At 43.7% G+C, this 23,525-nt stretch overlaps 1 protein-coding gene across 1 annotated transcript; it reads left to right on the top strand.

Annotated features, from left to right (window-relative positions):
* Positions 1–134: 134 nt before the first annotated feature.
* On the top strand, positions 135–6,624 carry CCDC137 (coiled-coil domain containing 137). The gene is made up of 6 exons (XM_063120079.1): positions 135–211; positions 1,448–1,599; positions 2,425–2,620; positions 3,423–3,505; positions 5,558–5,637; positions 5,926–6,624. Exons 1-6 carry the CDS (start codon positions 141–143, stop codon positions 6,136–6,138), a joined length of 795 nt encoding a protein of 264 aa, XP_062976149.1. The 5' UTR covers positions 135–140; the 3' UTR covers positions 6,139–6,624.
* The last annotated feature ends 16,901 nt before the right edge of the window (positions 6,625–23,525 follow it).

Here is a 23,525-nt window from a genome sequence, read left to right as displayed (position 1 = left end):
CGAACCAATGGAAGAGGGATTCCGGGCGGGGAAATTGATGAGACGTCACGTAGAAGCTGAGGTGGACGGGGAAAAGAGCACGTCGCGGGGCGGAAGTAGAGTAACCGCACGTGGTCATTGCTCACCTACCTGGGGAAGCAATGGGCAAATCGAAACCGCGACCCTCAGCGGAGTCCGCTGCCCGGCGGAGGGGGATTGCGACTGGTGGTAGGTCAGTGTCCATCCCCTTCATTATATTTCAGGGCTTTCAAAGCGCTTCGCGTAAGTTATCCCAGTGATCTTTACAACCACCCTATGAGGTAGACCAATGTTATTCTCATAGCGCAAATGTCGAGCGGAGGCAGTATAACTGTTGGCTTCCCTAAGGCTGCCCAGTGAATTTGTGGCTGAAGTGAGATTCCGGTTGAGTACTCCCTGGATCACAAGTCTCATTCTTGTTTGCCTTACTAACTTGCTTGCCTTCTCTTTCTGATGCTTGCCCCTTTTTCTCGGTGGTCCAGCCGAGTCTGGGGATTTTCAAGAGGCTCCCATAAATTATCCTCGTGATAAGTAAGAGAACATTATTTAGCCCACCATGCTAAGCTACCCAGTATGTAGTCTTGCTGCGCTTTGGTTGCCCCATCTTGCCCCTTAAGGCAGGCAGAATGGAGAAAACATTTGCACTTCACCGTTGTTACACCCCTGCGCTGGGAAAAAGTATCCCCTTTTCAATGTTCGCTTGTCATGCAGCTGTTAAATGGGCGAGAGCCATCAAAGTCATATTTAGGATTGCTATGCTTTGCTTTGCTTGTCCTATCCTGCCCTTCCTTCAGGGCAGGCAGAATGGAGAAAGTTTCACTTGCAGTCAGCCCTGTGAGGAACAAACAGCCCCAAAAGGGCATTTAAACTGTAAGGAAAGTAGTAGTATCTAGGTAGCATATTCTACTTCCTTTCACCCTCCCTTCTGTACAGTGCTATTAGTTTTTAAAAGAGATGATAGTTGAGCTTGCATGTTCCGGTACTAAACATGCTAGTACTGCACCTGAAAAGAGATAGAAGATTGCGAAAAAGATAGAAGATTACAAAAACTTTTGTAAACTGCCCAGAGAGCTTCGGCTATGGGGCGGTATCTAAATGTAATACAGAAATATATAAATAAAATCTCATGTTCCAAATCTTGCTTTGATACTTGGGGGAGAACCAGCAGGGCTCTTCTAATGTTCTTATGACCACAGCTCCATCATCCGAACACATCTGGAGGGCACCGAATTGGAGAAGGCTGCTCTAATCCCATAATTAGAGTTGGTCCTTTACACTACGTGGATTCAAGGTGTACTTTTGATATCTTACAAAAAAATGTATTGAAGTTTTAATCTATACTAATTCTTGTGTTTGTTGAGACAGTTTGTTGAGACACCTTTGCCAACACCTCTCCCTCTTTCTTTGTTTCTTTTCTTTATTTTTTAAGGACAACTCCCAGCCAAATGAAGAAGAAAACCAACTCAAAACCGAAATGCTTGAACGAGCAAGAAATTCCATACCGGTTGCGGGAAATAATGAGGAGCCGTGATGAATTAAAGAACTCTAAGAACAAGAAGAAAAAGAAGAAAGAGAAAACCGGTAAAAAGCAGTTCCCAGCCATATTCTGTGATATATGCATTATGGATTGTTCTTTTATCATAATAATGCCTGCTTACACACACACACACACACACACACATGCGCGCATATATCTCTTTATAGTTTTGCAACTCTGTGTTGAAGTTAAGCTTGGGGGAGGAGGAATGGGCAAGTAGTAACAGCATAGAGTCCACTCCCATAATGCAGATCACTCTCTTGCAAACAACAACTTCAGTCACACACCTTTGGCTGAGAGTTACCAAATAACTGTTATAAGATGCTGTATAATAAGAGATATGTTCATTAACACTCTGAAAGCTAATGGGTTTGAGTGTAATTTAATGGTATATTTGATTGCTAGCCAATCCTCCCAGCTAGGACCATGACACTTTTGGCCTGGGGGGAATCCAACACAGCTGGAGAAGGTGTAACTCTCACTCATGTCCTAGAGGTCACAGGAACTGGTTTGATGCACTTCTCCAGGCTGGACCATGCCAAATAGTGCTTGCTCAGTTAAGGACAAGTGTTCTGCAGAGAGCCAAGCTGAAGAGCGAAGGGACTTAGAAGTCTTTCTGACCCTGTTCAGACAATATGCTAAGCCACGGTGGTTAAACATTTTGAGATAAACATTATGGCTTAGCATGTCATGTGAACCATTCCTAACCATGGTGGCTACATAACCATAGTTTAAACCTGCTCATTAACCATTTGCTGCAAAAAGGGTTAGTGGTCTAACCATGGCTTAGCATGTTGTCTGAACACAACCATCACCTCTCTGAATGTTACTGGGCAGATTAAGACCTAGAGTTCATGCTTTTGTCACAGCAAGCGAACAGAGCCCTAGATCGGAAGGTGACATACCAGTACCGAAATTCAGGAGGCGGAAAGGGGAGGAGGAATCTTCTTATATCTGGCGGATGGAGCGGGAAACACAGCATGTGCTGTTCCTCACCAAAAACCAGCTGCAGCGTGAGCCCGAGAAAGAAGAGCCAGTCCAAGAGAAGTCCCAGAAGAAAAAGGAGTAAGTTTGTGTGCAAGTTAATTTGCCGCACTTGCCTTAGAGAAGCGCTGTAGTCCAAGTCCATGCCTCTTGAGATGAGACCTTTGCCCAGGAAATGCAAGTTTAACCCAAGTTGTTCTGGCTGATGGGTGGAAGGGGATTCAAAGAACAGTTGTGGAGCCTCCCTACCAGTAGACATTTAGTATATTTGATGCCATTGTAAATGAATATGTATGTTAATGCAAGCAGCCTTCTTGAACACCATGCTTAGTTCTAGGTTAGCCTTCCCCAACTTGATGCCCTTCAGATGTAGTGGATTGCCAACTCCCATAATTTCCAGACCAGAGGCAAGTCATCCTCGGTGTGGATGTTTAAATCCCACAAGGGCAAACATGGTGGTTAAGCCAGAAAACCTTATTCATTGTGGTTAAAGCCGTGGTTTAAGGTGTCTTCTGAATGGGGTCACAGGAAGCTCAGGTGGGTCTCCCATGAGACTGAGGCAGTGGCAAAGTGGCAAGAGCACTGGTCATCTTCCTCCACACCAACCCACCTCAGCTTACTTGTTTAGGAGTGGCACGTCCTTCCTGTATGGAATGTAGATTCTCTGCCTGATCCTGTGCAGGGTTAGCCAGCCATAATTCCCACTGAGTTCAATGGAATGTGCTCTCAAATAATAGGCTAAATGACATGTTAGGTCCTTTCCAACATGATATACAGGTGTTTTGTGGCCCCTTTTCATTCTGATTGGGCTCTTAATTCTTCTCCCTATAAATGTAAGTGTACTGTTCTTGTTGCAACTTTTCTTCAACCAAACACTCTCTAGATTTCAGAGGAAGAAGCTGGATAGAATCCGTAAGCGAAAAGAGGAGAAAAAAGTATCAATGCTGGAGGAGGAATTCCTTAAAGGTAGGAGGCACTTTTGCTCAGTGACTGGATTCTTCAGTGGAGGGCTAGTCAACATTCTTTACAGCTCCAGAACAAAGAACTCTAGATACTTTTAAATATTCACATCTTTCTGTCCAGTCCCCCCGCTTTTCCCACGTGCTGCTGTGAAAGTGTTTTTTTCTAATTTGGGTGGTCACTCATCCAAAACCAAATACCCTTCTATCTGATTTGGAGCAACTAAAATACCTGAGTAATCAGAGTTTGTTTTATACGGGAAAGCTGATGACATGAGCTTCTATTACAATACATATTTTATGATACATAGCTTATTTATTTTTAAAATGTATAAACCATTCTTCGTTTAGAAGGGTTCCCAGGGTGATGTACATAACACTATCAGAAGACAAATGCCGTACAGTAAACAACAATACAGTTACAAGAGGCATGAAAATGATTCAACCAGCAATCAACTAAACGTATCATTCAATTTAAAAGAAGGTTCAAATTCAAAAATGCCTTGGTAAACAGGAAGACTTTGATTTGGCACCAAGGCAAGGGTGACGCCAATCAAATCTCCCTTGGGAGGGCATTCCAAAGTCAGGGTGCCACCACAAGCAAGGCCTCCTCTTTTGTAAATGTGTAATGCATCTCTTCCACTGATGGTACTCAGAGAAGGGTCTCTTCTGAATATCTTAATGCATGAGCAGGGTTTGGTGGGAAGAGGTGCTTCTTCAGGTATTTGGGCCCCAATCCATTTAGGGTTTTAAACATGAATTGGGCACCTTGAATTTAGGCACCAGTAGCAGATAGCTGTTGTAATTCCTTAAGAATTGGTGTAACAAGGCTCCTTCCAGGTAAATCTGTCAAAATTCTAGCACACGGTATCTTTGGATGACGTAATTTATCTGGCAATCTTCATTATCAAGTGAGGTCTTTGTGTATTTTGTTCAGAAAACAGTTTCACTAAATTAGGTGGGGTTTTTTTTATCTATCATAACTTGAGAGTATTCCAACAAATGTACCTTGTGAAACAGTAACACCATTTTTTCTGCACATCACTGCTGTCACTTAAGGTTGGAAGAATGGAGGTGCCCTTACACTGTAGACAACCTGCTGTAGCATGTCAAAGTGGAGGAAACGTTAAACCAGGCTTCCCCAACCTGGTGCCCTCCAGGCATGGGAATGATGAGAGTTGTAGTCCAACACTTCTGGAGGGCACCAGGTTGGGGTTCAGAAAACAAAAGTGTTTGCAGTGCCAAACCCTTGCTGAATTTGGTAGTTGCCACCAAGCAAATCTTGGCCTGCCTCTTTCTGAAAGAGGCCTTTGGGTACTGGTTCTGGCTTCTCTTCTGAAAGTAGCACTACTGTACTTAAAGTGATTTATCTATGAAGTAACAAAATCCCAGCTGGAAGGGCAGCTATCGTGCTATATACTTGCATTGTGCTGAATCCTCTGATAGGCCCTGGTTCATTTGGATTGGAGCTTAGTAGAAGCAATTGTATCTGCTGCAGTGTATTTTATTGATATGCAAAGAATGGACCTGTTCTTGAGCCTAAACCTCTTTCTTTGTAGACTAGAAAATATTCGGCCCATGCCAAAGGGAAATCCTGTGTTGGACTTTAGACTGGATGGTCTGCTTGTTTTATGGGACATAGAGGCCCGGTTAACAAACATAGATTTGTTTGTGAGCGTGAATGAGTCTGCTGGCTCCTACTAGCTCGCTGGCTTCTGCTTTCAGCAACAACTCAGGATTGCCCTGGGTTCCTGGCTTGTTGTCGCGACATGCAAACCTGGCACTTTGAGTTGCTTAGGGTTAAGCCACCCAGAGTTTTAACCCATGGTTTCTTGTGGGGTTAAAAACAGGTTAACATGTCATGGCAACAACCCAAGAACTCCTCTGGGTTGTTTCCGAAAGTTGATTCAAAGTGGAAATGGTGAGCAGATGGCTTAACCCAGGAATTGCCGTTAACATGTGAACTAGGTCAATGGGATAAGATTGGGTTTATTTTACAGCTGCTTCCATCCCCACAAGTATCTGAGTTGGAGTTTTATCTCCTTCCCATTTCTTTCAGACTCAGTGAAGTTTGGAGAAGTTGCTTTACAGCCCCCAACTCTTACAGCAAAACCAAGAAAAGGTGTCATCAAAGACAAGGTAAATCATCTTTCTGCCCATTGTTCTAGCTCTGTCCCCTAACTTTATCTGTGGTCTGTCCTTGCGTCTTGCTATTTGACCTGGAAATATTTTCCTTGATCAGCAAAACCCAGGGGAGGCCCATGACTTGTGTTAGCCCTAGTACATAGCTGTTTCCTGAGCTTGGAGTATTAGAGACCTTGTTCTTAAAGCTGGCACTCTGCTCATGGCCATGCTCTGGGTTCAATCCATAACCCCTTTCCTATTCACACTTCCCTAGCTTCAACCATTCTCTCTCTTGTGTTCCAGGCTGGACAGAGGCAGCTTCTGTTAAAGTCTCTCTTGGGCTCTGGTAGCACCCCCTCCACACAGACAGCAGTCCGTGCATCTCTGGCTCGCCAGAGGATCGTGCAGGAGGAAAGAGAACGGGTCGTCCAAGCCTACCGGGACATAAAGAAACGCAAGCAACGGCTATTGACTGAGAGCCAACTCGCTATGGACAAACTAAAGAAGCCAGTCTGAGTTCTTAGAGTGCTTCCGCTTTTCCTGAAAACACAGGACCATTTTAGTACAAGGACAAAACAGCAGCCAAGTCTTGTCATGCATTCAAATGGTCCCCTTTTGGATGAGTTTATCCGGCCACCTGGGCAAGCAGATTAAATCTATTTCATGTGTGATGGACAGTTGGGGTAGTTTATGGGTCTGCATCCATCGCTCCTAGAAGCAGCGTGAATTCTTTCCAAGGCATTTTTCTTGGCTCAGCTCTGGACCTGTGTACCCAGCAATGATAGCACCACCACAATTGCTTCCTGCATCCCTGTCTCTGCATCCCTGGGATGCTGATCCCAGGGATCAGCATCCCTGTCTCTGGGGCACAAGAATGGAAGCTACTTCTTGGTCAGCCCAGCCCATCTCAAGGCTGTTTTGGTGTGCCTTAGAAGCCTCTCTGCCATGGCTAGAACAGTGGTTGGGAGACTTTTCTTCTGTTAAACGTTGTGTTCCGGTTTGCATTTCTTCGGGGTGCACATTTTTTCTACCTTATAGACAAAAAGTTTGATTATGAAGGACTGAAAAACAATTTTGCTGAGATGGATGTGAAGACAAAGATTCAAGCTGGACCCTCTCTTAGAATATTGTTCCTTAATTTCAAAACCAAAGAGGCTAGAGATGTGCTGGGATGATTAGCCTTCCTGCTTGTGTCTCATGAAAGACGATACTATTATTCTCTTAAGTCTCTCTCGCTTCTGCTTAAGAAATGTGAGCCTTTAAGGCACTCTTCTGTCCCTGTCCAGCTTGCCACATAGTTCTGGAGCAGAAATGGATCAAACTCATTTCTACAAGAAATACATTTGTTAAATATAGCTTCCAGGCAGATCTGTTACCTCTCCTCTCCCTGCAGCTAGGAATCAGGTTTTGTTCCATTCCTCTGCTATCTTGTTCTAGTTGCAAAGAATTCCTTCTCCACTGAAAATAAATGGACTTTTGCTCCAAAGCAGCTGTAACCAGACCTCCCTTTGATACCAGCCAGCACTTGTGTTTGGAGGGGAGTCTCCCAGGATGGGAATACCCATGGGATAAATCTGGAAGTGCCTTCCTTTGGCAGAGTTTCTGAAGTGAGATGAAGGAAGCTGCGTTCCTTGCTTTTTTAAAAAAAAAAAAAAATTCAAGCCTGTAGTATGGAGCTGGTGAAGCTATCCAGCAGGGATGGGCAACTTGTGGCTCTCCAGATGTTTTGGCCTACAATTCCCATCTGCCCAAACCAGCACAGCTAATGGTGAGAGATGATAGGGGTCATAGGCCAAAAGGTCTGGAGGGCTGCAAATTGCCCGCAAGTGCTATAAAGGGAAAATAATGGCTATTTCACTCTTCTTCCCCTTCCAAAATCTTTCCCCGATTATACTTGGATATGTTCTGAAGCAAGGAAGAGTGAGTACATGAAGGAAACTGAGATGGTAGGTCAGTGTTCTAGGCCTTCTGTGCACAAAAATGATGACCGACCTTACTGTGCTGTGCCAAAGCCCTGCAGGTATCTTGCATAGAATATTTTTCCTTGTCTCCTTTAAGATTTCTGCCCACTACAGTCACTGCCAGGAGATGGGTTAAAAATACTTGCTTTTAATAGTAATGGCATTTTTTTTAAAAAAAAATAGGGCTGATGTTTTCATGACCCTCTTTTAGGTGGATGGGAAAGTGTGGCAGCAACTTCTTGTACTGTGCAGCCCAGAGTTGTCAGTAGGTGGCAGGATGCGCACACAAGCAATGGAGAACCTTGGCTTGGCGGGTTCTTTGTTCGCTTTGAGGATCTTTTTGTCTTCAGGTTAATACAGTGGGATGCAAGTAGTATTCTCTGGGTACTCTCAGAGATTCTCCCTGCATCTTCTGGACAAGCCTAGTATAGAATTGGGCTATCGCTGCTGGTTGAGTGTTTGATGCTCAGAGGTTACGCCCTGGCTAAACCTTTAACTATATAGCAGGCAATATTGGGCTAGTCTTTCTGGGTTCCTGGTACATTTACTCTGCTCTAACCCCCATCCATCACTGCTTTCGATTACCTGTTGCTGAGCTCATTTTGTTTTATTAGCTCTTTGCAGGTTAACTTTGAGTTTTCTAAACTAGATACTGCAAGACCACTTGGGAGAAATGAGAGGTAGGCACATATCTCATTAATGTGTTCATGTAGGTGAGCACCTTAGGGCACGATGCTATCTACTGTGCAACACGCTTACTAAAGAGCAACTGTGTGTAACACTGTAGCTTTATAGCACCCTCCTTTACACGTTTAGTTGGAATTAATTCCCACTGTGTTCAATGGAGCAGATGCTTAGTAAGTATGTCTAAGGTTGCAGTTTTAAGAGTAATTGCCAGATGGTGTTACAGTGTCTGGAGTAGGTCCAACTGTAAAAAGTGTTTTGTGCTAAAAATAAAAGAATGATGTTCATTTTGTTCCAAAGAACAGCAAACTTCCAAATTGCTAAGATGATGCTTTTGAGTGGCTATGGTAGTAAAATGCAATAGCATTTTTTTTGACCCACACAGAACTGTTGTTGAAAGAGGTGTTATGCCATCTTAAAAGCCGGATGTGCTGCCAATAAATATTGGATATTACATTCTGGTAAAATGTAAATCAGTTGAACAATTTCTGCTTCTCTGATTTCTGCTTGCCTTCAAGCAATTGTTTCAGTGGGTTAACTTTCAAAAGGTCAAGTGGTAGACCAGCCACTGTCCTTAACAGGTCACATCTTGAGTGCTTGCTCAAAATAACATAGGACTGTCCACCCCAGGTTTGAAGAACAGGTATTCTTATAGCCTACAGCATATTCTGAGTTGACCTCTGCAGTCAGCAAGTTGAGATGATCCTTAGGGTATCAAACTTGAAGGTATTATAACATCTGGAATGCTCTGAATATTCCAGATGCACAGAGGTGATGCCCCACATGAAAGCAATACTGTTAAAATATACAGAGCTCTCCTCTGGGAGTTCTCCCATTGCAATTGCACATGGGGGGTTATGTAATGCTAGAGGAAAAGGTCGGTTGTACATCCCAGAAGCTAACTGTGTTTACGAGCACTCTTAATTGAGGACAGTACACCCACAGTGTCATCATTTGTGCAAACAGGCTCAAATTGTTTTTAATTAGGAAAAAAAACAACTAAGCAGTTTGAGCCAAGGACATCTGTCCCAACTCTAACAGCTTCAGAACATCCAATGGTTTTTCCTTCCTATAGGGGTGGTAGAGTCGATATTAGCCTCTATGTTAGTACTTTGGGGCTAACTAAATGTAAAGAACTGCAGAGATCAAGAGTGTCTCCAACATTCCATGCTTGTGGGGAAGCTCTTGTGGGTAGGTATGTAGGGAGGAGAGATCTATTAAGATTGCCAACTGATTAGGAAAAAAAACCCTGCCTGGCTTGCTATTGTGCCCTTAGCAGCTATCTGATCTATAGAAATCAGATCTATAGAAACATTATCATATGCTAGAGCTGCTGTTGAAAGGGTCAGTAAAATTCAGCAAGCCTAGCATCTGTCCTTCAGTTCTCAAAAGTCTTGCTTCTCAGAAACCTCTTTCATTCACTGTTCTCTTAATTCCCGCCCCCACCCTGCGGGACAGACATACTTTCTCCTTAAAGCAATGCTGCAAGTTCCCTTTCTTTCTCTCTTCCTGCACGCTGTCATGGGGGAGTTGATATGCAGCCCCAAACAAAGTCCCAGTGAACGCCAGTGCCCAACACGTCTTGGGTTTGTCTGGTTACTAGGATTGCCTGAAGGGCCCTTCTTTGAAAGCTGTTCTTTCCCCCCCAGACTGTCGCAATGCAATAGGACGTGCGTGATGCCTGTGTCTTGTTTCCGGCATCTGGCAGCCAGATATTCTTCATGGCCATCCAGAGAAGAGACACCACAGGTTCCAGTGCATTTACGTTTGTCAATTTTAAGTAGACCTGACCCACTGGTGGTAGAACATACAGGAAGCGGCTTCTCTGTTGCAAGCTGATTCAGAAAGGCCTATTCTAAGATGCGGAGAGATCAGGAGAGAATAGGCTGGCTTTCCCCAGAGACTTGGGCAGTGGGCAGGCATGCACCCTTAATATTTCTCATTCTACGTCTTCTCCAAGGAGTTGGCTGTGCTGACGCTCTTTCCCTCACCTTGCTGGATAAGAGAGTACTGTACGCCTGGCCCAGGTGGGAGGTCCACCTGCATTTCATGCTATTGATTCCTTATGTCTTGGGACATCAGAGAAATCCGGAATGGATTCAAATGCTCAAGTTTCCACGAATCTGACCTATGGATTTTTCAACAGATTGGACTTGCGGACCATTCTTTCACTTTGTGAGTGGGTTATGCATTAACACATTTGTGCTAACGTGCATTAATGCATTTGTGCTACTGTGAATTAATACAAGTAGAATGAAATTCTGTTTTGTTTTGTTTTAAAAAATCTGATTCAGTCATAGAGCAGCCCCCATCTTGATGGCGGTGCATTGGCGCCGCGAGGCCTCTGGCTCCTGCATTTGCACACCTTCCTGGCATCTGCATGGGAAGGAATGCAAGTGTGGAGTTGCTGCTGCCTCTGTGCTGAGCACCCGGGGGGGCGGGGGCGGGGAGGAATGAGGCAGCCAGAGAGGGACAAAGAGGGGTGCATGGTGCCCAAACCACCTCCCCTCCCTCTGATCTCCCTCTGGCTGCACGGTTCCTCTCCCCCGTTTTTTATTTTTTGTTTTATCTGTAAATAAAAAAAAATGGGTGGAGGATAGGAATGGGGGCCCTTATTATTTATTTATTTATTTATTTATTTTATTTTATTTTATTTATTTATATAGCACCATCAGTGTACATGGTGCTGTACAGAGTAAAACAGTAAATAGCGAGACCCTGCCGCATAGGCTTACATTCTAATAAAACCATGATAAAACAATAAGGAGGGGAAGAGAAAGGAAACAGGCACAGGGTAGGGTAAAACTAGCAGTATAAAGTCAGAACAAAATCAAGTTTTAAAAGCTTTAGGAAAAAGAACAAGTTTTTAGCTGAGCTTTAAAAGCTGCGGTTGAACTTGTAGTTCTCAAATGTTCTGGAAGAGCGTTCCAGGCATAAGGGGCAGCAGAAGAAAATGGACGAAGCCGAGCAAGGGAAATAAAAAAATGGGGGGGAGGAACAGGCCCCGTTCCTCTCCTCCCCCCCCCCCCCCGTTTTTATTTATTATTTACAGGGAAGCACGGGGCTCCCTGAGCTCCCGGAGGTCTGCCCCCTTCCCTGTCCAGTCAATGGAGACCAATCAGGGGGCGCCATCGGCTGTGATATGCCTCCACAGCCCAAAAAGGCAGTGTAAGTGCCTGACTTCTTTTCAGCGGAGTTTCTGGGGTTTGCCCCTGGATGACTTCGCAATGGCAGCAGTGTCATGTAGATGACCTGCCACTACTGTGAATCCACCCTGGGGCAAACCCTTCATCAAGACAAGTCCCAAATGATGGAAAGAAAGGTGCCTTACAATCCACAAAACAGAATGGATTTAACAAATCCAGGCATCCCTACTTAGGACTCAAAATGTTTGTTTTCCATGATACTTCCCCAGATGCAGATGACTCCTGCGGCTGGCTTTTCTTGGAGCTCTATGGGATTTGTTGCCAAGTAAAACCAGAGGTAACTGTGCAAGCCATAAGAAAAAAATAAATCCAAAATCCATATGTCTCATACCTTTACTAGCCCAATTAAATATGTCATCAAAAATGTGCTGGCTTTTGAGATCTCCAGATCAGTGTACCAAAGTTTGAGGATTTATCCTGGAAGAATATATACAGTAACAATTTTATTTTTATTTTAAATCTGTGAGAAGTGCTGTACAAAGTCTTCTATGGATTGTGTCTGCCACCATAGAGGTTGAACAGGTGCTATTACCATCGTCCCAGCCATTTTGAAGTATTGGAGGAGAGGATTCTTACAGCAGTGTTTTTAAAATGATACGGTACCATTTCTGATTGACGAAAGAGCAGTAGCGGCGGTGTTTATGTTAAATAATTGACTACAGAGTAAAGATAAGGGATCTGATCATAAATCTTTGGGTGGCAGCTGAAATCATGATTGCCAAGTACTGGCAATCTCCAAAAATTCCCAAAGCAAGAAATGGCTGATAAAGACTCTAGAGTTGGTGGAATTGGGCCAGTTATTTGCAGTTCATCAGAGTGAAGGGACAGGCTGAAATGTAAGAAGAAGGGGGTCCCCTTTTGTCAATATTTTTCACAGAGCAGGAATTTCAAAGAATGAATGTGCGTGTGTGTGTCTGTTTCAGAGATGAACCAAAAGCAGCCATTGACAAGCTGGAAAGCCAAGCTGGGAGTTAGAGCCAGCCTGAACAGAAGGGTGTTGTGTCTTTAAAAAGCCCTTTTTAGTGCAGAGGGACAGGAAGAGTTACTTCATAACCAGGAACCCTTTGCTGATTAGGGAAATGTTTCAGCCTGGAGGCTCACCACACATGAGCAGCTGTGCACAAAGTCCTGGCTTTCCAGGTCTATCTCAGGCAGCTCATGTCAACTTCCAACTCTAAATGGTTGAGTCAGTAATCAATGTAGTCAATTAGTAACTAGTTTAAAAAGTTCTTCCTGCACCCCACTTCATGTTAAATATCTGAGCTGATGTTAAATATGGGTTTAACATCCGTCTCTGTTTTAATTGTACTGCTCGGGCTTTTATTGTAGCACGTTTTTGAATTCTGTGGTCAATTAGTATCTGGTTTACTATTAGTATCTGGTTCACCCACCCCGCTTTGTGGTGCTGGCGTTAAATAAGGGTTTGTATGTGTGCATACTTTTCTATGTTTTAATTGTATTACTCAGGCCTTTCTGGATGTCGCACTTTTTAATTTTCCTTTCCTTTTTTTTAATGAAGAGGTGGGACCCATGACTCCTAATTGATGCAATTTAATATTTAACCCTATATTAAAAACCTTAGAACTCTGCTTTAGAACCAACAAGTGGGGCTTGTAACCAATGGTTCCGTCTGAGTGCTTCTGTTCAGTGTGCAAGCCAGCCAGCTAGCCTGGCATTCTTTCAGGATACTCCATTCCGCCACCTCCAGTTTTCTGGCATTCCCCCGCCCCTCAATAGTGTGTATTTCTTGCCAATAAGCATGCTTGATCCTAATCCAACTGTTTGGTGCTTGTCCCACCACCCCAGAGTTTTTCCCTCTATTTTTTTTATTCTTTTGCAAATCACGGGGTTCCCCTGACCCTACTATTAGGTACCTCCCATACGTGGATTTGTGTGTGTGTGTGTGGGGGGAGTTTATTGGGGATGGTACCTGGAGAACTGAGTTTGCTATTATTACAGCAGGATTCTGCTGGAACGGTGCTGGGACAGCCACTCTAGAGATTGTACCAATTCAGAATGAATGGCGGCAGGAGGGGGGCAGTAGTTTAAAAATACCTTATATATATATGGGGAAGGTGGCAAACAAGTTGTTCATCATATGTATCCTTAGGCTGTGTCACTGACAATATAGCATTGACAATATTTCTGCCTTAAGGCTTGGGATAAATCTCATACATTTTAGCAAGGTTTTCTGGACAGGGTTTTCTTTTGTGGGGGGTGGCGGCTGAGATTTGCCATTTTATATGCTGCATTGTTCAAGCTGCAGTATTTCGTAGTCCTGGATATATGACGGGACTCCTTTTTTTTAGTTTTTCCATTGTCTGAGACATAGCTAAGAAGTTAGGGCAGATATAAAGAGGAGCTTTTCAAAATAGCTGCTTTCCTAATGTGTGTTTTGTTTTGAGTATCAGGTTTCTGAATTCGTTTCTGTTTGCACAGGTCACGGAAGTGTTCTATTTGCCGTTTTCCAGTCTGGCTTACTGGATTGTCGTTCTGTGTAATTTGCCTTACGCTCTCTTCATGGAAGAGTTATCGTCTCTCTCTTCATTTTGTGCAAATCTCACCCCTTTTTAAACTGAGGCTCAGATTGAGAACATGTATGGAACAACACTTTACGGATTGTTATGAGATTGCGTGTGTAGAATATGTATAAGAATGGGAACATATTGTGGGAAAGGTGTATAATTGTACAATTTTTAAAAAATCAGCAGGTGTCTAATGAAATTGACAAGTGGCATGGAAGGGTAAATGAGGTTTGTTGGGAGTTGTAGGCGTAAACCTAGTTTTTTATTAAATTCTTTAAAAATAATTAAACCACCCAAAAACATGTTTTTAGATTTTTTTTCTGGTAGGTTGTACAGCGAGACCTATCAGTGTGTCAAGTTTCTAACTCATCTGGAAGTGGATAAACATTTCTGAACATACATGACCCATACTTTCCGCTTTATAGGTAGAGATTTAAGCCTCGTTCTAAGAATATAAGAATATATAAGATACCTGAGGCTGGAAATCAGTGGAGGCTGCAAAGTAAACAATTCTCTGGACTGTTCCACTTAAGACTGTAAGGTTGCCGAGGTCACATGTTTTTCTATATCTCCTCTCCCAATTACCTTCATATCCCTGACATGCTAGTTTTTTTATGTGCAGCGTTGCTTTTTTCCTCTTTACTTTTTTTAAGCCTGGCCTTCTACCTCTTGCAAAAACTGCATTTTCATCCTTACACAAATGTCAAATCCAATACTTTGATTCTACTTGTACAAGGAATTGTGCAACTCATTACAATTTCATGAGTCTAGGTGTTGCTTGTGCATTGTTTTGTTAGTGGTTGTGCAACCACTACCAGAACAACAACTCTTATTCCCCCCCCCCCCCCCAGTAGTGTAACAATGAATATAGCTCCTGGATTTAGAATCCTGGGCTTGCAAGGTAGCTTTATCTGTATTCAAGATTTGGATTTGCAGTAGAGAAATTTGACTTCAAATCCTATTTAGTAACTGTGTTCACTAGCTATTTTCTTTCCCAGCCTAGCCTTACCTGCACAGGGTTGGTTGTGAGGATAAAATGGGACATTTGCATGTACAGGCCTTTTAAAGTTCCTTAAACTACAAGTGTGGTAAAGACTTTACTTTCTCAATCTACATTACATATTTTCAAGTTGTACCAGTTTTGAAGAGGGACAAATTTGCCCCTGCCTCAGTTTAACACAGTACAAAATGGCCCTTTTCAGCTCTATCTGTACGTAACAAGTGACGGACACAAATGGCCACATCCTCATCCATAAAGCCATCCAGGCAGTTTGATGGGCCCGGTTATTATTGCAGTCAGCTTGTGATCTGCATCCACATTAGCTATGTACGTGAAAGGGTGCTTTGACATATCTCCCTTACTACTTCAGAACAAATGATTTATTTATTTTTGTACCCTACGTAATCATTAACTGCAGCAGCAATTATAAAATCCAGTTTTACAACCCACAAGTCCAAAGTACAACAATATTCTTAAAATCACTTCATCAAAAAGTCTCTTGCTACCATGTCGGAAGGCATTATATGTTCTTGTTAATCTTATGTATTATTTTTGATAACGGTCATTCTTGCTTCCCTGAAATTTGTTTTTAAAATGGCATTTAATGCTCTGTTTATATTTAGACTGTTATGATGGTTTTGAATATAATTTCAAATCTGTAGGAATTGGTAAAATGGTAAGTGGACATTGGAGCATCTGTGTACTAGGGCATCATATCATTGTGATATGAAATGCTGGAATCTACTAATGCTTCCTCTTACCTAAACTTCAAAAAAATCCTGTTTCTCTTGCTTCTTTAAATCCATATCCATTAATTTACAGGGTCTAAAATGGAGACAGCAGTAGGCAATACTGAACTACAGTTATCCCAGATTTTTATAGTCACATTTCTTACTTTGTCCTTGTTTCCTGCCAATTATGCCAGATCCATTGTCAAGCCTTTGCTGTTCCAATATCTAGGGTGGAACAAGTGGTTTCCAAAGTAAAATAAACCATGATGAATGCCAAATGCAGGTGCAGCCTGTTATTGTCTGATTCCCTCTACCCTGGCCCTGTGGTTCACAAGATAAGATGCACACGTGTGCCTATGCACACACACCACACCAAAAAGCCCCTAGTTGCACCAAGGTAAACCAATATGCAAGCAAATGTACAGCGGAAGGTGTGCAAGATTACCTTTCAAAAAATGCAGCAAGCAATGAGAATGCACAGTGCGCTCGACAGAAGCAGAGGACCAGCTCTAGATTTCAATGTACTCCTGGAAAAAGATGGTGCTTTAGCTCTCTTTGGGGGGTGGGAGTGGGGGTGGGGAGGTGAAAGTCCTGCACTCCATCTTCCTGTAGGGCCCAAATAGAGTGGAGATTGCAGCACATGGCAAGCAACAGGACTCCCTGCACAATTGCAGAGGACTCTGGAATATTCTCTTTGGAGCAAACTACACTGTTGTTAATTCCACTGGAGGAAACAAACTGGTAGGAACCAATACGTTTTCCCAGCGAGGTTACAATTTGGGTGGAGGTTAATTTAAGATCATAAAAAAACCATGCAGAGGAATATATGGTGCTTTTAATATACTTTCCAGGGCTATTGCTCTAGTCAAATTCTGAGCGCCACCTCCACCCCCTTGTTCCTGTGCCGGTTTTAAGGTAGAAGCAAACCTGTTGGGAGAGCCAGCTGTAGATCTCCTGCAACTTGTGAAGTTTGGCCCTCACTGAGCATGGGGCATGATGTAGTGCGTGCTCCTCCAGACATGGCTGGGGCCCACCTCAACTGCCAGTGTGCTCTGGAAGCCCCTGCACCACTCAAGAACCACAGTACTATCTCGTGACCCCAATTTGGGCCTCATTAAATTCCTGGTTATGAAAATTGCCACTGAAACTGCCAGCCTTGGAGAAGCATCTTGACTGCCATGCAGGCGTGTCCCGTCCCTGCTTCATACCTATTCTTACTGTGATTTGCCATCTGTAAACTAGGTCTGTCATAATGATCTATGGCAGTTCGTGTCAAAGCTTAGGGAGGCCATGATTTGTGCCAGTGCTCAGCTCTGGACCCTTGTTTTCAACAGCAGGGTTCTTACTAGTAGTTTGTTTAGCCTTTTCTGTCCCGTCCCCCCCATACCTACAGGTTAGCTGTAGGCTGTGTTTCTGAGCATGTGAAGAGTGAATTTTCTACACTATGCTAACCCTACACATCCAGGATTAGGTAGCATGACATCTAAGGTGATACAAACTCTGGAGCAGCCTTCCCCAACCTGGTGCTCTCTAGATGTCTTGGACCCCCGACTCCCAGCATTCCTGACCAATGGTCATGCAGATTGGTGCTGACAGGTGTTGAAGATCCCAACATCTGGATCCCAACATCCCCCAGGTAGGGGACACCTGCAGGAGAGCTTCCTATTTGAGAAATGGAGCTCAGACCAGATAACAAGTAGTGTGGTCCACCTAATGTTAAGCACCTTTTCGGTCCCATTGTTTTCTAAAGGAGAATTAAGCATGTGCTTAAAGCTCGCCCACTAAAATCAATGGGGCTTGAAATCCAGCCTGGCGTAAGCAATTTGTAGCATGCCTAGTATTTCCTTTGGGTAAGAGTAGGCTATAAATAAATAAGTCTTTGCTTATGGAACGCATTTCCATGGGGACGTTGAGGAGGCCAACAGCACATAGCTAGAGTTCTTTTATGGAAGTGTTTTGCTGCAGCATCAGTGCTGTTTGTTGTTTGAACCTATTGCCTGTTTAGTAGATGTGCTTACCAAAAAAAAAAAAACCTCATAATTTTCCGTCAGTGTGCTTGTTGTGCAATCTATATAGCTGATTAATGGCATGTTGGGGCCCTAGTTTGCTTTCATTTCCAGCTGCCCTCTTTCCTTTCTCCACCAGTATGTTCAGCAAACAGGCCTCGTTAGAGGACATGGTGGTGGTTATGTTTAATTAGGCCTGTGGATAGTGTGTGTTAGTTATTATTATTATTATTATTTATTTTTATAGCACCATCAATGGCTATTGTACCATCTCCATGGATCCACTTTGGTGATGGCACCAGATGGCTGTTGGGAGCACCTATTGTCTGCAAGCTCCAGCTTAGGCAAGGTCCTTATCAATGGGTTGGGCAAAATGGACATTCTGGGGAAAGCCTATGTTCCTGTTTAGCACAGGGACCAATCTGAAGACACACAGGTCCCTCGTGTGTGCCAGTCCGTGTGTTTTTGGTCTCATGGGAGTAGACATGCCAATAGATTATTTCCATTCCCAAAAATCTTTGTTGTTTTAAAGTGGAACTGTCTAACCTCTTCTAGCCCGAGAAGCTCTTGTTGGCTGCATTCCAGTGGAGGTGGGATGGCAAAGGCAAATGGAGCAGGGGCAGAAATACCAGCATAAGTTACAAGGACACGTCAGTGTCCTTGTAGCTTCCAAATCCCATGAGGTACTGGTTCCTCTCTATTCGGCCTTGGTTAGGCCTCATCTTGAGTATTGCGTCCAGTTCTGGGCTCCACATTTCAAGAAGGACGCAGACAAGCTGGAACGTGTTCAGAGGAGGGCAACCAGGATGATCAGGGGTCTGGAAATAAAGCCCTATGAGAGACTGAAACAACTGGGCATGTTTAGCCTGGAGAAGAGGAAATTGAGGGGAGATATGATAGCACTCTTCAAATACTTGAAAGGTTGTCACACAGATCCTTATCAATGGGTTGGGCAAAATGGACATGTACATTGTACCATGTACATTGATGGTGCTATATAAATAATAAATAAATAAATAATAATAATAACAGAGGAGGGCCAGGATCTCTTCTCGATCATCCCAGAGTGCAGGACACGGAGTAATGGGCTCAAGTTACAGGAAGCCAGATTCTGGCTGGACATCAGGAAAAACTTCCTGACTGTTAGAGCAGTACAACAATAGAACCAGTTACCTAGGGAGGTTGTGGCCTCTCCCACACTAGAGGCCTTCAAGAGGCAACTGGACAACCATCTGTCAAGTATGCTTTAGGGTGGATTCCTGCATTGAGCAGGGGAGTTGGACTCGATGGCCTTATACGCCCCTTCCAACTCTACTATTCTATGAAGGTTGGAGAGTAGATAAAGCATTCTACCATTATAAAGGGCTAATTGGGGGGCATTCAAATGTTCATAAAATCAAAAATGTTTCACCAATCTCCCTGAAATTACCACAGAGTGTCGTGCTCTTTATTGCCCCCTCAGGTAGCCTGGGAGAATGCATCCTTGGCTATTTCTATATATTAGAAGGGGGAAGGGGAAGGGGGGGGACTCCAGAGGCCCGTGGGCCTGAAGTTTGACACCCGTGTTTTAAAGACTGGCAAGTGGCCTGTAGCATGAGTGTGTTTATATGCACGAATACAACTTAGAGGAGAGAAACCCAGGAGCTGTACATACTGTGCCACAAAGAATAAGAGCCAAGAACTACCTGTACCAATGTAGCTCCAATTCCACCCCAAGAAAGTCTGTGGGCTGCCTAAAACAGGGCCCCCCCAACACAATAAGAAGAGTGTCTCGTCAGGTCCTCGAAATGCACCCGTCGCGTTGGCAGAAAACATCTCCGTCTCTAATCGCCTTTACTCCCTCCCCGGAACGCAAGTACATGACAGCTCAGCGAGTACAGGATTGTCTGCCCCACTTTCCAAGCCTAATTCCCCCTTTTAAGAATCTTATTGTAATCTGGTTGAATAATCCTCCAAACCAGACCACTGTTAATTCTCCATTAAACCATGTTTCTCTGCACCCCCCTCAGGAACTTGTGGAACAGAGGGATTTAGCCCCTTTGGCGGCTTTCGTATTGATTTGCTTCACAATGCGGTTCTGGCTGTGAGAACCTTAAAAGAAAATGAACGAAAAGAAAACCCAAGGGTGATTTGTTCTCGTATGCTGCTCTGTTGCTGTATTTGCAGCATTGAGGGCAAAGCCCTTTGCAGAATAATTCTGAAGTGAGGAAGATGGATGGCAGGCCGTAAAGGAGGCACCAAAGATTGCTAACTCAATCATGATTACAAACCCATTCAAGGCTTGCGAGAGTAAATCTGCTAGAGATTGTGAGATGTTCCAGAAAACAGGGATGGGGTTGGAAGCCATGGTAGAAAACCAGGCATGTAAGTAGGTCAGGCGGCCTCCTGGTACAAAGAGTCTGACGTGAATGGTTATGATCTACTGACCATCCCTCTGAATGTAGTTTAATAATGGAAATTCCTGCCCTGGCTAAGGATTTATTAGGAGATAAAACTGGTCATCTTGCTGCTGGTATGTTTTACTACTCCTTAATTTATGAAATTGACCGATTTATGGATAAAGTGGTGCCATGCTTTATTCATGACCAGGACTCAGTTCTGGATTGATTATGTTGCTTCAAAAGCAAGGTCTTTACTGCAGGGGTGGGCAACTTGTGGTCCTCCAGATGTTTTGGCTTATAGCCATTCTCTCTTACTCATTCTCTCTTACTGTCAATGATGTCACGCTTACTCCGGTCAAGGAAGCTCGTAGTCTTGGCTTTATATTTGATTCCTCGCTCTCCTTTATTCCTCATATCAAGGCAGTAGCTAAATCCTGTCGTTTCTTCCTGTATAATATTGCCAGGATTCGACCATTTCTGTCTGTCTCTTCTGCCAAGACTCTTGTTCACGCACTGGTTATCTCTCGGTTGGACTACTGCAACCTTCTTCTCTCTGGCCTTCCTTCGTCTCACATCAGTCCGCTGGTCTCTGTCCACCACTCTGCCGCTAAGATCATCTTCTTGACCCGCCGCTCTGACCATGTCACTCCACTTCTGAAATCTCTTCATTGGCTTCCAATTCACTCCAGAATCCAATATAAACTTCTCCTGTTGACCTTCAAAGCTTTTCACGGCCTAGCTCCTGCCTATCTCTCCTCTCTCATCTCACACTATTGCCCCGCTCGTGCTCTCCGCTCCTCTGATGCCATGCTTCTCGCCTGCCCAAGGACCTCCACTTCCCTTACTCGGCTTCGTCCTTTTTCTTCTGCTGCCCCTTACGCCTGGAACGCTCTTCCAGAACACTTGAGAACTACTAACTCAATCACAGCTTTTAAAACTCAGCTAAAAACTTTTCTTTTCCCTATAGCTTTTAAATATTGAGTTTGTTCTGACTCTATACTGTTAGCTTCACCCCACCCGGTGCCTGTTTACACTTCCCTGTGCCTGTCTGCATTCTCTTTCCCTTCTTATTGTTTACTACAACTTTATTAGATTGTAAGCCTATGCGGCAGGGTCTTGCTATTTACTGTGTAATCTGTACAGCACCATGTACATTGATGGTGCTATATAAATAATAATAATAATAATAATAATAATAATAATAGCTCCCATCAACCCGAGTTGTAGGCCAAAACATCTGGAGGACCACAAGTTGCCCACCCCTGCTTTACTGAAATCCCTTCTCCTAGACACTGTGACCTGAGGTCCAAGAGCAGTTAATCGCATTAGTCCCTCTAACATGGAACTTGGTTTCTGAGTGCTCTCAGAAATGGTGCCACTGAGAAACAAGAGGGAGATATTGACATGGTCAGGATACCCCCCAAGATTTGCAGAAGTGCGGTTTTTTTTAAATGGTAAGGCAACAACAGCAACAAGATGGTTGGGTAGAGAACTTCATATATTACACCTCCCACAGCAAACCAAAAGTTGTAGATGCCATCAGCCTAATGAGGCAACAAAACTCAAGAAACACCCTGTTTAAATGGAAGAGAGCAAAAGATATACTGCAGTGAAAATTTAGAGTAAGAATTTTAACTGTTGCCTGTTATTACTGAGTAAATCACAGTAAGACCTTGTTGGAAGATGTAGATAACCTTTGTTTGTTTAGGTTAGAATCTCTAAAGCTTTGCTTAATAGCTGGACCTGCTACTACTCCCATCAGCCTTAGCTAGCATAGCCAATGGTGAGGACTGATGGGAGTTGCAGTCCAACATTCACCACACATTCACCATCCCTATTCTAAATGAAGGGCTCCTAGTGCTAACACTCAAAAGGCATTGTGCAGTGATTTCATTTTTCCAGATGTTTTTCTGGTTAGAAAAATATGGAAGAAACAGTGGGGAAAGCTTGGGGTTGGTAACCTAGTGTACTCTGTATGCTTTAAATCACAACTCCAATAATGATAGCACTCTTCAAGTACTTGAAAGGTTGTCACACAGAGGAGGGCCAGGATCTCATGGAATAATGAGTTCAACTTATAGGAAGCCAGATTCCAGCTGGACATCAGGAAAAACTTCCTGACTGTTAGAGCAGTACAACAATGGAACCAATTACCTAGGTAGGTCATGGGTTCTCCCACATTGGAGGCATTCAAGAGGCAGCTGGACAGCCATCTGTCAGGTATGCTTTAAGGTGGATTCCTGCATTGAGTAGGGGATTGGACTCGATGGCCTTATAGGCCCCTTCCAACTCTACTATTCTATGATTCTATGATAATCCCTGATGGTTACGCATGAGGGCTGGGGCTTGTTGTTTCCTGGGCAAGGTTCTTGAACAGGAGGTGGCCAACAGTTCCAGCCACTCTTGGATGAGACTGATTATCTGGATCCATTTCAGTTGGGGTTCAGGACAGGTTTTGGCATGGAAACAGCCTTGGTCGCCCTGTATGATGACCTATGTTGGGGGAGAGAGAGAGAGAGTATGACCTTGTTGATACCCCCTGGATCTCTTGGCAGCTTTTGATACCTTCAGTCCTGGTATCCTCCTGGGACGACTGTCTGAGCTGGGAGGGGGAGACCTACTTGGATGGCCAGCTCCAGAGAGTGATGCTAGGAGAATATTGCTCAGTCCTGTGGATTCTCCAGGATGGAGTTCTTCAGGGTTCAGTTTTGTCCCCCAAGCTATTTAACATCTACATGAAACTGCTGAGTAAAGTCATCCAAAGTTTTGGAGTGCTTTTATGTCAGCTGTCCTGAACAGGTTTATTACTGGAATTGTCTTTAGCTGTTTAAATTGCTTTAAATTTTGTACATTAACAATTTTAGACTATTTTCCATTATACTGTTGTATCATGTAATATTTGTATGATGTTGTGGTTTGTAATTTTTGTGAATGGTTGTGAACCGCCTGGAGAGTTTTGGCTATTGAGTAGTATAGAAACGGAATGTAATGAATAAATAATACTCTGAAACATCTGGAGGGCACCATATTGTTTGTCTATTCTCTCAACTGCTGCTTGGCTTGTTCTTGAGGACAGCTGGCCATTGCTCAGTGGCAGAGCAGTAGTTTGCGTGTAGAAAGCCCCCCAGTTCAGTTCTCAACATCTTTGGTAAAAAGGTAGCGCTAGCCAGATGTAAAAGATCTCTCCCTGATGCTTTGGAGCAGGGGTGAGTAACTTGTGCTCCTCCGGATGTTTTGGCCTACAACTCCCATGATCCCCCTCATCATTGGCTGCGCTGTCTAGGGCTGAGGGGAGTTGCAATCCAGAACATCTGGAGGGCCAAATGCTGCCCGTCCCTGCTATCAGAACCAGACCATACAGCATTAAATGGCTTAATTCAGATCACTGCAGCTCCATATAGTCATCTGT

This window comes from Elgaria multicarinata, chromosome 3 (genome assembly GCF_023053635.1).
Source record: "Elgaria multicarinata webbii isolate HBS135686 ecotype San Diego chromosome 3, rElgMul1.1.pri, whole genome shotgun sequence".
NCBI classification, from domain to species: domain Eukaryota; kingdom Metazoa; phylum Chordata; class Lepidosauria; order Squamata; family Anguidae; genus Elgaria; species Elgaria multicarinata.
The sequence above is the reverse complement of the archived record's forward strand: the minus strand, read 5'-3'. Positions and strand labels throughout refer to the sequence as shown.